The sequence below is a fragment of the Mesoplodon mirus genome, assembly GCF_964341445.2.
Source record: "Mesoplodon mirus genome assembly, chromosome: 11".
In the NCBI taxonomy this organism is placed as follows: Eukaryota; Metazoa; Chordata; class Mammalia; order Artiodactyla; family Ziphiidae; genus Mesoplodon; species Mesoplodon mirus.
In genome coordinates, this window is record NC_138987.1 from 67,234,583 (window position 1) to 67,249,627 (window position 15,045).

Consider the following 15,045-nt stretch of genomic DNA (forward strand, 5'->3'; position numbering starts at 1 on the left):
CCTACACTTTCTACATTTGCTCTTCCTGGGTTTCTGTTTTCTTTATGTTTTTAGAAACTTTTTCTTTTAGAAGAACGCTAGTCTTTCACCCCACTTTATGTATGTCAGTGTATTTAAACAGTTTCTTTTTTGTAGCAGATTAAAAACTTTAAACAATTCTCTTAGAGAGGTATTGATGGAACCTTCAAATAAAATCTTTGTTTATAGAACACAGGAATATCTGGATATTAAATCAAAAAATGTTTCTCATAAATATTAAGTTGACTCCCAATTAACATTTTATACTCTTATTAACATTTCACACATTGTTTCTGTTCAACCAATTTCAGAACTTCATGAAAAAGTTGAGTGGTAGCTTGGGTAATAGGGTAACATAATGGGAGCCTTTTTTCCAAGGCTGGCATGTGAATAAAGTACCTGCAAATCATAAAATGAAACAAAATAGAAAGCTTTACAAACAAGACTTTTCACACTGGTCACATCAGTACGTACACACTTACTGGCGTAGCGTTGTTGGGTGGGGGAGTCTAACCTGCAGCATTTTTAGCCCTCCAACCACCCCCATTTGTGACCTAGAAGACCTCTGATATGTATGCCTTTCAGCTCATTGAAGCACTTTGCTTCAGCAAAGCGAATTGCATTAATAATGTATCAGTTATCAAAGCATTAATAAGGAAGCCAGGACTGTCCTCACCACAGGGTAAGCTGAGGCTCCTGCCTCTTGTTTTCTCAGGCTATACATAGCAGGGAGTTGAAATGAGTCAAGCTGGGGTGACCACTAGGGCCAAGTCAAGAGGGAAGAGGAGAGTTCGTCCCCACAGCCTCAGTAAAAGTACAGTTGACCCTTGAACAACATGGGTTTGATCTGCATGGGTCCACTTATACTTGGATTTTTTTCAATAAGTATACAAAAATATATGTCTAGAACATCGTGAGCAAGACTTATGTTGAAGTGGATAGCCTGTCCTTATATAGGCATAAGGTGATGTTTAATATAGAATTAATAATGTGTTAGTTTTCTTATTACTGTTTTATAACTTTGCTTTCAAAGAATTACATACCATAGAGTATGCTTCTCTCTCTGGTAACTGGAGAAACTACATATCAGCCTATCATAACAGGTAAGTGGTTTTTTAAAAAACGTAACAATTTTTCCAATACTATATTATGAATATGACTGTAATACTGTGTGCCATAAAAATTTTATTATGATTCATTCATTATTATAAGCTAGGCTACCATGAAGCAATCATATTGCTGCTTCTTTGTTATCAATGCATGAGTCATTATGCCTGTAAATAAATACAAATTTCTTTTTCATATCTTTTCATTTTTGATGTCTAGTGTTAGTAATATGTGTAACATCTACAGTTTTGAATCATATAAGACAATATTAATGTAGATACTGGTAGACAGACGGTTCATCTTTTAAAGACAATATAAACTTACTGTATCAATAAATACAATACAGTACTCTGTACTTTCTCTTCCTTATGATTTTCTTAGTTTCTTTTCTCTAGCTGACTTTATTGTAAGAGTACAGTATATAATACATATAACATACAAAATATGTGTTAATAAACTTTATGTTATCGGAATGGCTTCTGGTCAGCAATAGGCTATTAGTAGTTAAATTTCGGTGGAGTCAAAAGTTATATGTGGATTTTCAACTGCATGGGGGTTGGCGCCCCTAACCACAACATTGTTCAAGGGTCAACTGTATAGCAAAGGCCAGAGAAGAGACAAAAGTAAGAAAATCTTTAGCCAGCCTCTCGGATGGCTTAAAAGATTGGTTGTCAACCCTGGATGCACATTAGAATCACCTGGACAGTTCATTTTAAATGTCAATGCCGAGGTGCAACCCCAGACAAACTGAACAGAACTTCTACATGTGAGACCTGGGTGTCAGTATTTTTTAATAGTCCCTCTACTGATTCTATGCATGGCAGGTTGAAAGTCACTTGTGTAAACACAAGGATCACAAACCTAAATGCCCACAGATAACATAGTAGGAGGAACGGTAAGAGTAAGGACAGAGAGAGGAGACAGTGGCAAACTAAACAGTGCATGATCTACCTAAGAAGGTAGCTGCTTTTGGGCCCTGACCAACTATTGTCATGTAGGCATGTGACACTCTTTGCCATTGTTCTGATTTTTAAATGTGCATAACTATTTTTTAAAAATTGGTTTGTGTGATCCATGCTACAACATGGATGAACCTTGAAAACATCATGCTAAGTGAAAGAAGCCAGACACAAAGGCCATATGTTGTATGATTATATTTGTATGAAATGTCTAGAATAGGCAAATCCACAGAGACAGAAAGATTAGTGGTTGCCAGGGCCTGGGGTGTAACTGTTTCATGGGTAACAGGTTTCTTTTTTTTTTTTTTTTTTTTTTTGCGGTGCGTGGGCCTCTCACTGCCGTGGCCTCTCCCGCTGCGGAGCACAGGCTCTGGACGCGCAGGCTCAGCGGCCATGGCTCACGGGCCCAGACGCTCCGCAGCATGTGGGTTCTTCCCGGACCAGAGCACGAACCCGTGTCCCCTGCATCGGCAGGCGGACTCTCAACCACTGCGCCACCAGGGAAGCCCTAACAGGTTTCTTTGACAGTGATGAAAATGTTCGGCAATTAGATAGGGGTGATGGCTGCACAACATTGTGAAATGTATTAAAAGCCACTGAGGTGCACACTTTAAAATGTTTAAAATGGTGAATTTCATGCTATATGAATTTTACCTCAAAAAAAGTGAGGAAAAAATTGGGTTGTGTGCACCAACTCAGAGTGGGCCCAACAAAACTCTTTTTTGGGAGCCAGAGTGGAACCTATGGTATAAAACCACATGGAGGAAAAACAGGATCCACAAGTTGGACTGTAACATTTTTTAAAGCAAATCTTTAGGCCATAATATATGCCTCCACATCCTTGTATGTCTCCATCCAAACTGGTAGCAAAGCTATGCCTGCTGCACCCTTTTCATCTTAAGTTAGACACAACCTAGGTTTTTTTTCCTTGATAGGTGCCAATGCAGGGCTGTATGGCTAAGTGCATTTGGCTTTGGCAGCCTATAAATAGAAGCAGGAACCCCTGAGGTGCAAAACAAGCTGACTAATGAAACAAAGGTTTGCTAATGTTCTTTCTTACTATTTTGTTATGGAGAGTAAGAGAGGGGTAAATGAAACAAACAAACAAAAAACCCCTAATAACTGCATTCATTGTTCCTCCTTTATCAATTATTTTTCTTTCCCAGTGACTCAGTTAATTCACAACCCATAATATATCGTCTCCTTTAGTAGGGTTGGTTACTTTCCATTACTCACAGCATGTTAAAATCATTAACATGATTCTGTGAGATAGATGCTGGTTGAAATCAAGACAATGAGGGAGAAACAGTTCTTCAGAGAGAGCTTTGATGAAAAGACTAGTGAACTAGTCTTTTCTGGCCTGGGAATGTGCTTCAAGTGGCAATGGTTCTTAGAGCACCACCCGCCCACCCCCCACCCCCAAATCCTAACTTTCCACAGTAAGGTAACTATTTTATCAAAGTAAAATATTATTAAAAACAAAAATTAGAATTTCCCTTTGTCACTTAATCTTCTAAATATTGGGCAGCGTTGTAGTTTTGCGTGAAAATCAGAAATGAGTGGATTTTACTGCAGATAAGATTCCGACTTTTTCTCACCTGAATTCTTCTCTGTTGTCATTCCTAATATACTCAGCTAAAGTCTTGCTGTACTGCAGGCAGCTCTTGAGGATGTAAAACTGCTGGTATAACAGAACTGCTTGGCCAGGACTTAGCAGCTGAAATGAAGCTGAAAGCCCCTTCACCCCTCGTTTCCCAATTCTGGCCACAAAAGTAATCTAGACCAGGAAAATGCAGTTACATGTAGGCTGCATGACACCTGTAAGAGCACCTACTTCAGCTGGAATCTCAACTATAAATCTAGGCTGAGGTCCTCACCACCCTTACACCAATGCCCTTGCATTGTGCTATTTCTTATTGAAATGGTACTCAGAGAGCACCAGACCATAGATGCATTGTGCTATTTCTTATTGAAATGGTACTCAGCACCAAACCATAGACAAATTGGGTTTGCCATTTGCCCCCCTACAAGCAGGATCAGAACTAGTACTGACTGTCAAAGAAGTTTGGCTCCAAAGTGGAAGGAGAGCATTGGAAGTATAAATTTAGGCTACTGTAAAAAAACAGAAAGGAAAACTAGTGTTCTTTCAGGCTCTAATAAGCAGGTCATTCTGGATGCCCCTTAAATTAGTACCAATAAATGTGGCCTTTTCTATTGATGTTGCTACAGACCATTCCTAAGTAGGGCAGGTGATTTGAAGTGAGGTTTCCCCAATTCAGATCCATTTACACATATTTACTAGGTATTGTGTCAGGCAAACGCAGATTGAGGTCAGAGAGTCTGGAGCAGGGAAACAAAGCAATGGCCATATGGGGATTAAATTTTTAATTACTTTAGCATCTTGCTCCAACCAAGTAAGAGAATCAGCCAGCGCTGACTGGGATGGTGTATTCAATGATCCCAACAGGTTCCTTGCTTGCAAATTTCTCTCAAATGGTCTGTTTCTATCCAGACTCTTTAGAAATGGGTTAATACCAAAGCTTTAAACAGTGTTAGTGGTCCTTTTGCCATCTTTCATCCTGACATGCTTTATGGTCACAGTCTGGGCTCATAATCAACTCAGTTCCTTTGGCGAACCAACCCTAGAGGTTGATAAGGAAACTTTCCTGTTGCTTGTAGTTTTTAGGACCCCGTCTGGAACCACCGCACAGAAAAAGGAAGGGTTTTGCATCTTGCACATAAGAGCTTCTGGGCTGGGAATGACTATAACTTTACAGCACTCTGAAGTGGGCCTGAGATTGGTCGGGGTCTATGTGCTGCTAAAGGAGCCAAGTTCTTGGGTTCAGTCTCTGAATAAGGTAATTGGCTGTACTACTGGCAAGTGTACCCTCTGCCTCCAGCCAAGTTTTTGGAAACGTATGTCACAGAGATCTGGCAAGAGAATCTAGATTCCCTAGAACAGACTCAACATCACTCTAGAAAAATACCTCAAAGCAGAAAACCACCGATGGTCAAGAGAGGCATCTTCATATATGGAAAGAGAACATAATACCACATGTCAAATCCTCCATTAGCAATGAAAATTTAGTTTGGGTTACTGCCTTTTGAAAAGATTTCCACTTAAATCTATGTTGATTGAATAGACAAATACATGAATGAATAAAGGGAAAGTAAGTTTGGGCACATGAAAAGAGATTAGGGGATAAAGCCTTTGTTAGAATCAATTCAGCAGATATTTTATTTAGCATCTATTGTGTGCCTAGCACAACAGACATAGGTCCTACCCTTACGGCACCTGGAGTCTGTTTGAGGAGAAAGACATTGTATCAATCATGATAGACTAAGTTATGCTGTGGTAACAAATCTCACAAAACGTCAATGCTTTGCTTAATACAACAAAGGTTTATTATTTGCTCACACTGTATGTCCCTTAAGGGTCAGTAGGGGGTTCTGCTCATTGTAGTCACTCAGGACCATATGGAGTGTTGCCAGTCACCATGCCAGAAGGAAAAAAGAAGGCAGGGAAGCATGCACTGGCTCCTAAACCTTTGCGCAAGAAGTGACATAGGTTACTTCTGCTCAGATTCCATTGGCCAAAGCAAAAACAGAGAGCCACCTAATTTCAAGTGGGGAAGGATGTGCACTCCTACTACGTGCCTGGAAGGAGAGAGAGCCAGAATATGTGTGGACACTAATGGCTACCACAAGAAAGAACCAAATAATAACACAAACACATGTGACTGCAACAGTGACAAGTCCTATGAAGAAAAGGAAGAAGGCGCCATGCTATGATTGTGTGCCCATAATGGGGGAATCTTACCTAGTCAGAGGTGAGAGAATCATCCCCCCCACCCTGCACCAGGAAGGGGCACTGAGGCCTGAAGGACAAGTAGGAGTTAACTAGGTGGGAAAGGGAGGGGAAAGTGTTTGAGGAGGGCAGACCGAGGGAATGGTGAAGATCCTGTGACGGAGTTGGGGGTGTTGGGGGTGAGCAGTGGGTATGAGACCGACATGGAAGAGTGAGGCAACTGATGAGGCTGTAGGGTCATAATATGTACAGCCTTGTCGGCCATATTAAGGAGTTTAGTCTTTATTTGTTTTATCTTTCTTTATTGCGAGAGATTTAAAGCAAGGGATGACATAATCAGATTTTTATGTTGAATAGGTTCCTCTGACTGTAGTCTGGTGGGAAGATAGGACAGATCATGTAGGTGCAATTATAGTGTCAAGGAGAGAGATGGTGATATTACAGACCAGGATGGTGGCTGCCAGGACAGAGTGGCCAGAGTATTAAAAGTGTTATATTCATACTTGCCAACTCACACTCAGTGTTTAAGATAAATGTTCATTTTTTTCACTTAATTATACAGCCAGTATTTTAATATTGTTTTCTGCATATATCTTAGGGCTTTTCTTTTTTTTTTTTTTTTTTTTGCGGTATGCGGGCCTCTCACTGTTGTGGCCTCTCCCGTTGCGGAGCACAGGCTCCGGACGCGCAGGCTCAGCAGCCATGGCTCACGGGCCCAGCCGCTCCGCGGCATGTGGGATCCTCCCAGACCGGGGCATGAACCCGTGTCCCCTGCATCGGCAGGCGGACTCTCAATCACTGCGCCACCAGGGAAGCCCAGAGCTTTTCATTAAATAAAGATCACATTTAAGATATCATTTCAGTACCTTAAACATTCATGCCCCAAATATAAAAACATTTTATTGTGGTTAATAAAATCATCAAATTTACATTTTCTTCTGTTTTATAAACTTGACTACTTACAGAGAAATTTTGTTTTATTAATTAAGCACAAGAGCATCTGTTTCATTAGCCTTGAGTGGTAGTTTTGTTTCTGCTTCTAGGTACTTACTATGGGAGGACGACTTTGTAGAAAGGACATCATCCAGCTAATAGCAAACTTTGATGACCCCAATCCAAGATTTCCCTAAAAGATTCAAGGAAATAAACAAGTTATATTCATGAAGTTCAAGTTGTAAAAAGATACCTAAAAAGATATTCATTCTCAAATACATTTTATCCTGATTAATCAAAGCTTTAAAATCAGTATTTAGGAAAATAAGCTAGATGAACACTTAAGAGCAAAAGCAGTACTATCATTTAAATCAACCAATTTTGGAGATTATCTCTAATACAAACATTTTTAAGGTATATTATTAATCATATATATCATATGACAGTCATGACATATAATCACACAATATAGTATGTATAATAAAAACATATTGTATCTGCTGAAAGACAAGAAGTATCTCATATAAAAGTGCTGTAGCTGTATCTGTATATTACAGGATAAGCTTCTGTAATGAGAATTTTAAATAGTAATCAATGCAATATCATTGGCACAGCCAGAAAATGATCATTTCTCTTGGTTCTCTTTAAGTATTTATAAAAGAATTTATGATCAACAAAAAATATTAGTGTGGTTAATTTTCTTGTTCTGTTCTCAAAAAAGTGGCTCTCATAAAATGAGTGCACATTTAATAATGGCTAAGAAAGTGGGTCATGGAAAGAAGATACAAGGTCCTATAGAATACTAACACAAAAAAATTGCACACTTGATTTGCAAAATCATTCAGATCAGCAACCCTGCTTCCTTTCAAGAATGTAGAAATTTGCTCCCCAGAATTAAAGTGGGAGATTCCCTGGGGAATTTAGTCTTATGCCCAACTTGAAGGATAACTCCTTCTGTGGTATGGGTAAATATAGGGTTAGAGACATTTTGTTGCTGTTGTTCTCAAGAAATCCAAACAGTTGGTAAAGCTGTCTTCTAGCCCATAGGCCACTTGGTGCGTGAGAAAGAACTGTGTCTGTAGGCATGCTACAGGCCAACACATTTTCCCTGATGGTATTCTTTGCAAGGAAGAGCTCTATTTTGAAATCTCCCACTCTATTAGACCTTGGAACCAGAATTTATATGATTTGCTCATGGCTTCACTAATAGCCCAGGTGCAAAAGATCAGCAGATCCAAAAACAGGAAATTCAGACCTATCTACACTGCCCACTAAATATTTTCATATGGAAATATCAAAGGCAAATCAAATAAACTAATCCAAAACCAAGTTCATTATTTCCCCTTTAAACCTACTCTTCTTGTTGTAATTCTTATCTGTCACCCAGGCCAGAATCTAGAAGTCATCTAATCTTAACTCTTTATTTTCCCATCAACTTATCAACTCAGTTTCCTAAAAATTTCTGTAATCTTTCCTCTTCACAACTACTATCCCTTTTTTTCATTTATTCAACAAACATGCATCAGACACTGTACTAGTTGGAGTACTGTACTGTACTAATGGAGAGTAACAAGAGACATGGTTCCTGCCCTCATGGAGTATACAGTCTAGTGGGGAACAGACATCAGTCTAATAATCACATAAATTGCACAGTTACAAACTGAGACAAGGGCTATGAAAGGAAAACACAGTAAGGTAGGAGAGCTCTAAAAAGAAAGCCTAGTTTTGTTTAGGGGTCAAGGAAGCCTTCCTTCTGGCCCATATCATCCCTCACCTGGACTACAGCACTAGCTTCTTAACACCTTTGCCTGTCAGTCTTGCTTCCATCCTCCTCTTTCATCCCTAATTCCCTCACTCCACTGTTGATATTGGTATCATAGACGCTCTGTATACAGTCTGCTGTAACACATTGATGTTATATTTGACTAACATCTGTCTATCCACTGCCTAGCACACTGTTTAGCTCATAACAGATGCTCAATAAATATTTATTGAATGAATGAGTGAATTTAAGAGTTTTCTAAAACATAACTCTGATTGTATGTTCAACAACTATGAAATCATGTCCCATCCTTTAAAGAAATTCTGTGTTGGCCTACTCAAAATAAACTAATAATACCTGATTTATTCTCTCAGAATAAGTGCATTATAGGCACTTTGATATCTCTAATGTTTTAGTAAAACTTTAGAAAAATAAGTAACTCTAAGTTTGCACTACTTAGATAGGTAAGGAAATGGTAAACTAAGGCAAGAGCGTTAATCCTAAAATCTCTAAGACAGTGCTTTTTTACCCGTTAGACACTTGCTGTGGAATTATATATGTAAATATTTTATATAGAGACAAATATAAACAGATTTATCTAATGTATAAAGAATACTAATTATTTTTCTTAGTATGCATACTTTAAAACATATAAAATGGATATAATAGTAATATTGACAGAATAGCTATCTAAATTTTGAGGTTAATAACAACATATTTACTCTTTGATTTAATTATCTTTCTATACTCTATGATGTCCTGGTCCACATAGAAGAACCCAGGACCCCTATATATTGTAGTTAGTCTATTCCAAAATTCTCATCTCACCTCAGCATCAAAAAACATCTCAACTAAAGCTGAATCAACCACCAACTGGATGTCAAACACAGGACAAGATTTTGAAATCTGAGGCTCGCTAATTAAAATTACCAAGAGGTTAAATAGTGTTCCCCTGAAAAAAAAATAAAGGCAATTAATGAGAAAGTTAAAAAAAAATAGCAGTGACACTAAGTTTGCAGAAACTGAGTGTAATTATACTTACAAGTATGAAGCATTGCAGACCATTCTTTTTTTTTAATTGAGGTATAGTTGATTTACAATATTATATTTGTTTCAGGTATATAATATAGTGATTCAAAAATTTTATAGATTATACTCCATTTATAGTTATTATAAAATATTGGCTGTATTCCCCATTTTGTACAATATAGCCTTATAGCTTATTTATTTTATACGTAGTAGTTTGCCCTCTTAATTCCCTATGTCTGTCTTGCCCCTTCCCCCTTCCCTCTGCCCACTGGTAAGCACTAGTTTGTCCTCTATATCTGTGAGTCTGTTTCTTTTTTGTCAGATTCATTAGTTTTATTTTTTAGATTCCACATATAAGTGATATCATACAGTGTTTGTCTTTCACCGTTTGACTTATTTCACTAAGCGTAACACCCTCCAGGTCCATTCATGTTGTTGCAAATGGCAAAATTTTATTCTTTTTTAGAGCTGAGCACTATTCCATTGTGTGTGTGTGTGTATATATATACACACACACACATATATATACACACACACACACTACATCTTCTTTATCCATTCATCTGTTAATAGACACTAAGGTTGCATCCATATTTTGGCAATTATAAATAATGCTGCTATGAACATTGGAGTGCATGTATCTTTTCGAATTAGTGTTTCTCATTTTGTTTAGATATATACCCAGGAATGGAATTGCTGGATCATATGGTAATTCTATTTTTAATTTTTTGAGAAACCTCCATACTGTTTTCCATAGTGGCTGCACCAATTTACATTCCCACCAACAGTGTACAAGAATTCCCCTTTTTCCACATCCTCACCAACATTTGTATTTGTGGTCTTTTTGATGATAGTCATTCTGGCAGATGTGAGGTGCTATCTCATTGTGGTTTTGATTTGCATTTCTCTGATGACTAGTGATGTCGAGCATCTTTTCATTTGCCTGTTTGCCATCTGTATGTCTTCTTCGAATAAATGTCTTTTCAGGTCTTCTGCCCATTTTTTAATCGGGTTGTTTGGGGGTTTTTTTTGCATTGAGTTGTATGAGTTGTTTCATATTTTGGATATTAATCTTTTATCAGTCATATCATTTGCAGATATTTTCTCCCATTCAGTAGGTTGTCTTTTCATCTTGTCAATGGTTTCCTTTGCTGTGCAAAAGCTTTTAAGTTTAATTAGGTCCCACTTGTTCAGTTTTGCTTTTGTTTCCTTTGCCTTTGGAGACAGATCCAAAACAGCATTGCTACAATTCATGTCAAAGAGTGTTCTGCCTATGTTTTCTTCTAGGAGTTTTATGGTTTATGGTCTTACATTTAGGTCTCTAATCCATTTTGAGTTTATTTTTGAATATGGTATGAGAAAATGTTCTAATTTCATTCTTTTACATGTAGCTGTCCAGTTTTCCTGGCACCACTTACTGAAGCGGCTGTCTTTTCTCCATTGTATATTCTTGCATCCTTTGTTGTAGATTAATTGACCATAAGTGCATGGGTTTATTTCTGAGCTCTCTATTCTGTTCCATTGATCTATGTGGCTGTTTTCATGCCAGTACCATATTGTTTTGATTATTGTAGCTTTGTAGTATAGTCTGAAGTCAGGGAGCATGATACCTCTAGCTGTTTTTTCTCAAGATTGTTTTGGCTATATGGGGCCTTTTGTGTTTCCATACAAGTTTTTTAATTGTTTGCTCTAGTTGTGTGAAAAATGCCATTGGTATTTTGATAGGGATTATATTGAATCTGTAGCTTGCCTTGGGTAATATGGTCATTTTAAGGATATTAATTCTTCCAATCCACGAACACAGTATATCTTTCCATCTGTTTACATCATCTTCAATTTCTTTCATCAGTCTTACAGTTTTCTGAGGTAGGTTTTTTTTTTTTTTTTTTTTTTTTTTTTTGCGGTACACGGGCCTCTCACTGTTGTGGCCTCTCCCATTGCGGAGCACAGGCTCCGGACGCGCAGACTCAACGGTCATGGCTCACGGGTCTAGCCACTCCATGGCATGTGGGATCTTCCTGGACCGGGGCACGAACCCATGTCCCCTGCATCGGCAGGAGGACTCTCAACCATTGCGCCACCAGGGAAGCCCTCTGAGGTAGGTTTTACCTCAGAAAACTATAAGGTAGGTTTACCTCCCTTAGGTAGGTTTATTCCTCCTTAGGTAAGTTTATTCCTAGGTATTTTATCTTCTTGATGTGATTGTAAATGAGATTGTTTTGTTTTGTTTTTTATGAAGTGGTAATTCATCATGGTTTTTTAAATTGATGTATAGTTGATGTACAATATTATATAAGTTACAGGTGTACACTATACTGATTCACAATTTTCAAAGGTTCTACTCCATTTATAGTTATTATAAAATATTGGCCATATTCCCCATGTTGTATAACATATCCTTGTAGCTTATTTTATACATAATAGTTTGTACCTCTTAATCCCTACCCCTATATTGCCCCTCCCAGGATTGTTTTCTTAATTTCTCTTTCTGGTAGTTCATTGTTAGTGTATAGAAATGCAACAGATTTCTGTGTATTAATTTTGAATCCTGCAACTTTACCAAATTCATTTATGAGCTCTAGTAGTTTTTAGTGGCGATTGCAGATCATTCTTGACTGAACTTTTGTATCCCTAGACATGCAGACAAATGTCTAGTGATAAAACATTTAAGTGAAAATATAATTTCTTGGTCTTTTGGTTCAGAAAAAATATAGTTCTAGAAGTTCACTTAGCTTGGAAAGCTTAGGGAATCTGGATTTAAGGGAAATTTGAGTGATTTAAATTATAGCAGTATTTCCCAAAGGGCTTTTTATGGATTACTTATTCCAGGCAATATTATAGTCAAAATAGGTTCTGTGGTCAAAGGAAGTATGGGAAATACTTGGGTAAGCCATGTTCACTGGATAGCTTTACTACAGGACTTCTCAGAGATTTTATATCTGTTTATCTCTGGGACAAAGAAACAGTATGAAGCATTTCTTAAAACGTTTATCTCTTAAGTTTTTTGACTTGAGAAACCTTTTTTTAACAAAGCATTTCAGAGGTTTACTGTTCCACTAAAGATCACTAGCTATTCGTGAATAAAACTAGTATTAAACTTGAAGTCTTTTGATTTCAAACAAAAATGTGGACTGTTAGTACAGTCCACTAACGTACACTAATAACTCACTTAAATGTTACTATATATTTGAATAATATATCATAGTATTTGAAAATAAAAAGGCACACACAAAAAAAATCACAATTCAAAACGTGCATCCTGAGAAGCTGGATTAGTAACCCTATTTTCATGTGTATAGTACAACCCATGTATGGTTGAAAAGGAGCTGAAGGCAGACCACTGAAAATATCAGTTGCCTAATTGAAGTCAGTATCAGAGTAGCTTTGACAGATAGGAACAATAAAAGAATTTACATGGGCTTCCCTGGTGGCGCAGTGGTTGAGAGTCCGCCCGCCGATGCAGGGGACACGGGTTCGTGCCCCGGTCCGGGAAGATCCCACATGCCGCAGAACGGCTGGGCCCGTGAGCCACGGCCACTGGGCCTGCATGTCCAGAGCCTGTGCTCCGCAACAGGAGAGGCCACAACAGTGAGAGGCCCGTGTACCGCAAAAAAAAAAAAAAAAAAAAAAAAGAATGTACATATAGCACTGTATAAAAATTCTCTATAACCTTAAGCATTCCTTTCATAATGGAATAAAGAAGAATATAAACAATCCTTGTTTAGTAATATTTGAGACTTCCTAATCTTTTTACAATCATTTAAATCATTACCATGATTAGAAGTTTACCAAAATTCTACTAGAAATATAATTCCCCTCGTTTCTCCAATCAAAAATCAAGTCTAGGGCTTCCCTGGTGGTGCAGTGGTTAAGAATCCGCCTGCCAATTCAGGGGACACGGGTTCGAGCCCTGGTCCGGGAAGATCCCACATGCCTCAAAGCAACTAAGCCCGTGCGCCACAACTACTGAGCCTGCGCTCTAGAGTCCGTGAGCCACAACTACTGAGCCCATGTGCTACAACTAATGAAGCCCACAGCCTAGAGCCCGTGCTCCGCAACAAGAGAAGCCACCGCGATGAGAGGCCTGCACACTGCAAGGAAGAGTAGCCCCCGCTCACCGCAACTAGAAAAAAGAAAGCCCGCGTGCAGCAACAAAGACCCAATGCAGCCAAAAATAACTAACTAAATAAATAAATAAATTTAAAAAAGAAAACAAGTCTAGTTCTCATACCTGCAAAAGAAGTTAGAACATTGTCAGTTAGCACATTGCTCAAAAAAGCAGGATATGTCCTACAGGATATTTGCTAATGTTTTATTCAGGCTGTTTTATAAAACAGCCAGTCTGTTTTCAGAAGACACTTCCAAAATCAACAAAGCACTCCATTTAGAAGCTTTTCCTGATATTAAGTTTGAATTGACTTTCCATTCACTGTTATATTTAATTATAGTCCTTTATTTTCAGCAACAGCTTCATTTCAAAGTATCATATATCCTAGGCTATGGGAAGGAACTCTCAAATTCTGAGTCACTTGCTGTGGTAATACATGAATTCAACCATAAGGATACTGAAAAAAAAGAAAGGATTATGGCATATTTCAAGAATACAATGAAGTGGGTTGAACAAATAAAATTTCTACTTATGAAAACATAAAGAGAAAAATGCTGAAATGAATAAATGCTTTTTTATTTGCTCAAATGGAATTTAATTTGAAATCTATCCCTTCTGCCAACTCAATTTAAAATCCATTAAGCCAATAATAGAAAAAAGAATTTTAATCTAAACTGGTAGTTTCATCCTGACTTATTATAATAGACTTATTATAGGGTTGACATCACACCCTTAAAAATGGTACAAACAGTTTGATACTTTCATTGTTTACATTGTTATTATTTCTAATGTAAGAATTTTTAATGTATTAAAGTATCTTAAAATACAGACTTTGAATGGCAAACTCATGGTCTCATAAGTCATCTTATGTTATTGTGGTAGGCGGAATTTTAATATGGCTTCCAATATTTTCATCCCATGGTATATACACTATATGATCCCTTCCCCTAAAGTATGTTCAGGACCTGTGAATCTATTAGGCTATCACTCTTGTCATTATGTTATGTTAGATGAGAAAGATGAAGAGATTTTGCGAATATAATTGAGATCCCCAATTAGTTGACTTTTGAGTTAATCAAAGATTATCCTGAGTGGGCCTGATCTAATGAGGTGAGCCCTTTAAAGGAGAGTTTAGGCCTTTCCTGAGCTCAGAGATATTCCTGCCAAGAAGCGAGCTGTCATGAGTTTTACAGCTATAAGGAAATTAATTCCGCTAACAACTACCCAATGAGCTTGGAAGAGGGCCCCGAGCCTCGGATGAGGCTGCAGCCCCAGCCAACACCTTGACTGAAGCCTTATGAGACCCTGAGCAGAGGAGCCA

General features: G+C 37.9%; 1 protein-coding gene across 1 annotated transcript in view; it reads right to left on the bottom strand.

Moving 5' to 3' along the window:
- Window positions 1-290: 290 nt before the first annotated feature.
- The window catches only part of LOC309811962 (uncharacterized protein C12orf56), a gene marked incomplete at both ends in the record, with an annotated part of 60,743 nt that continues 45,988 nt past the window's right edge, over window positions 291-15,045 (bottom strand). Inside the window, 6 exon segments of the mRNA XM_082635324.1 lie at window positions 291-417; window positions 3,683-3,861; window positions 6,944-7,018; window positions 7,323-7,376; window positions 7,380-7,391; window positions 9,416-9,539. Coding sequence (XP_082491450.1) covers window positions 291-417; window positions 3,683-3,861; window positions 6,944-7,018; window positions 7,323-7,376; window positions 7,380-7,391; window positions 9,416-9,539 — 571 coding nt within the window.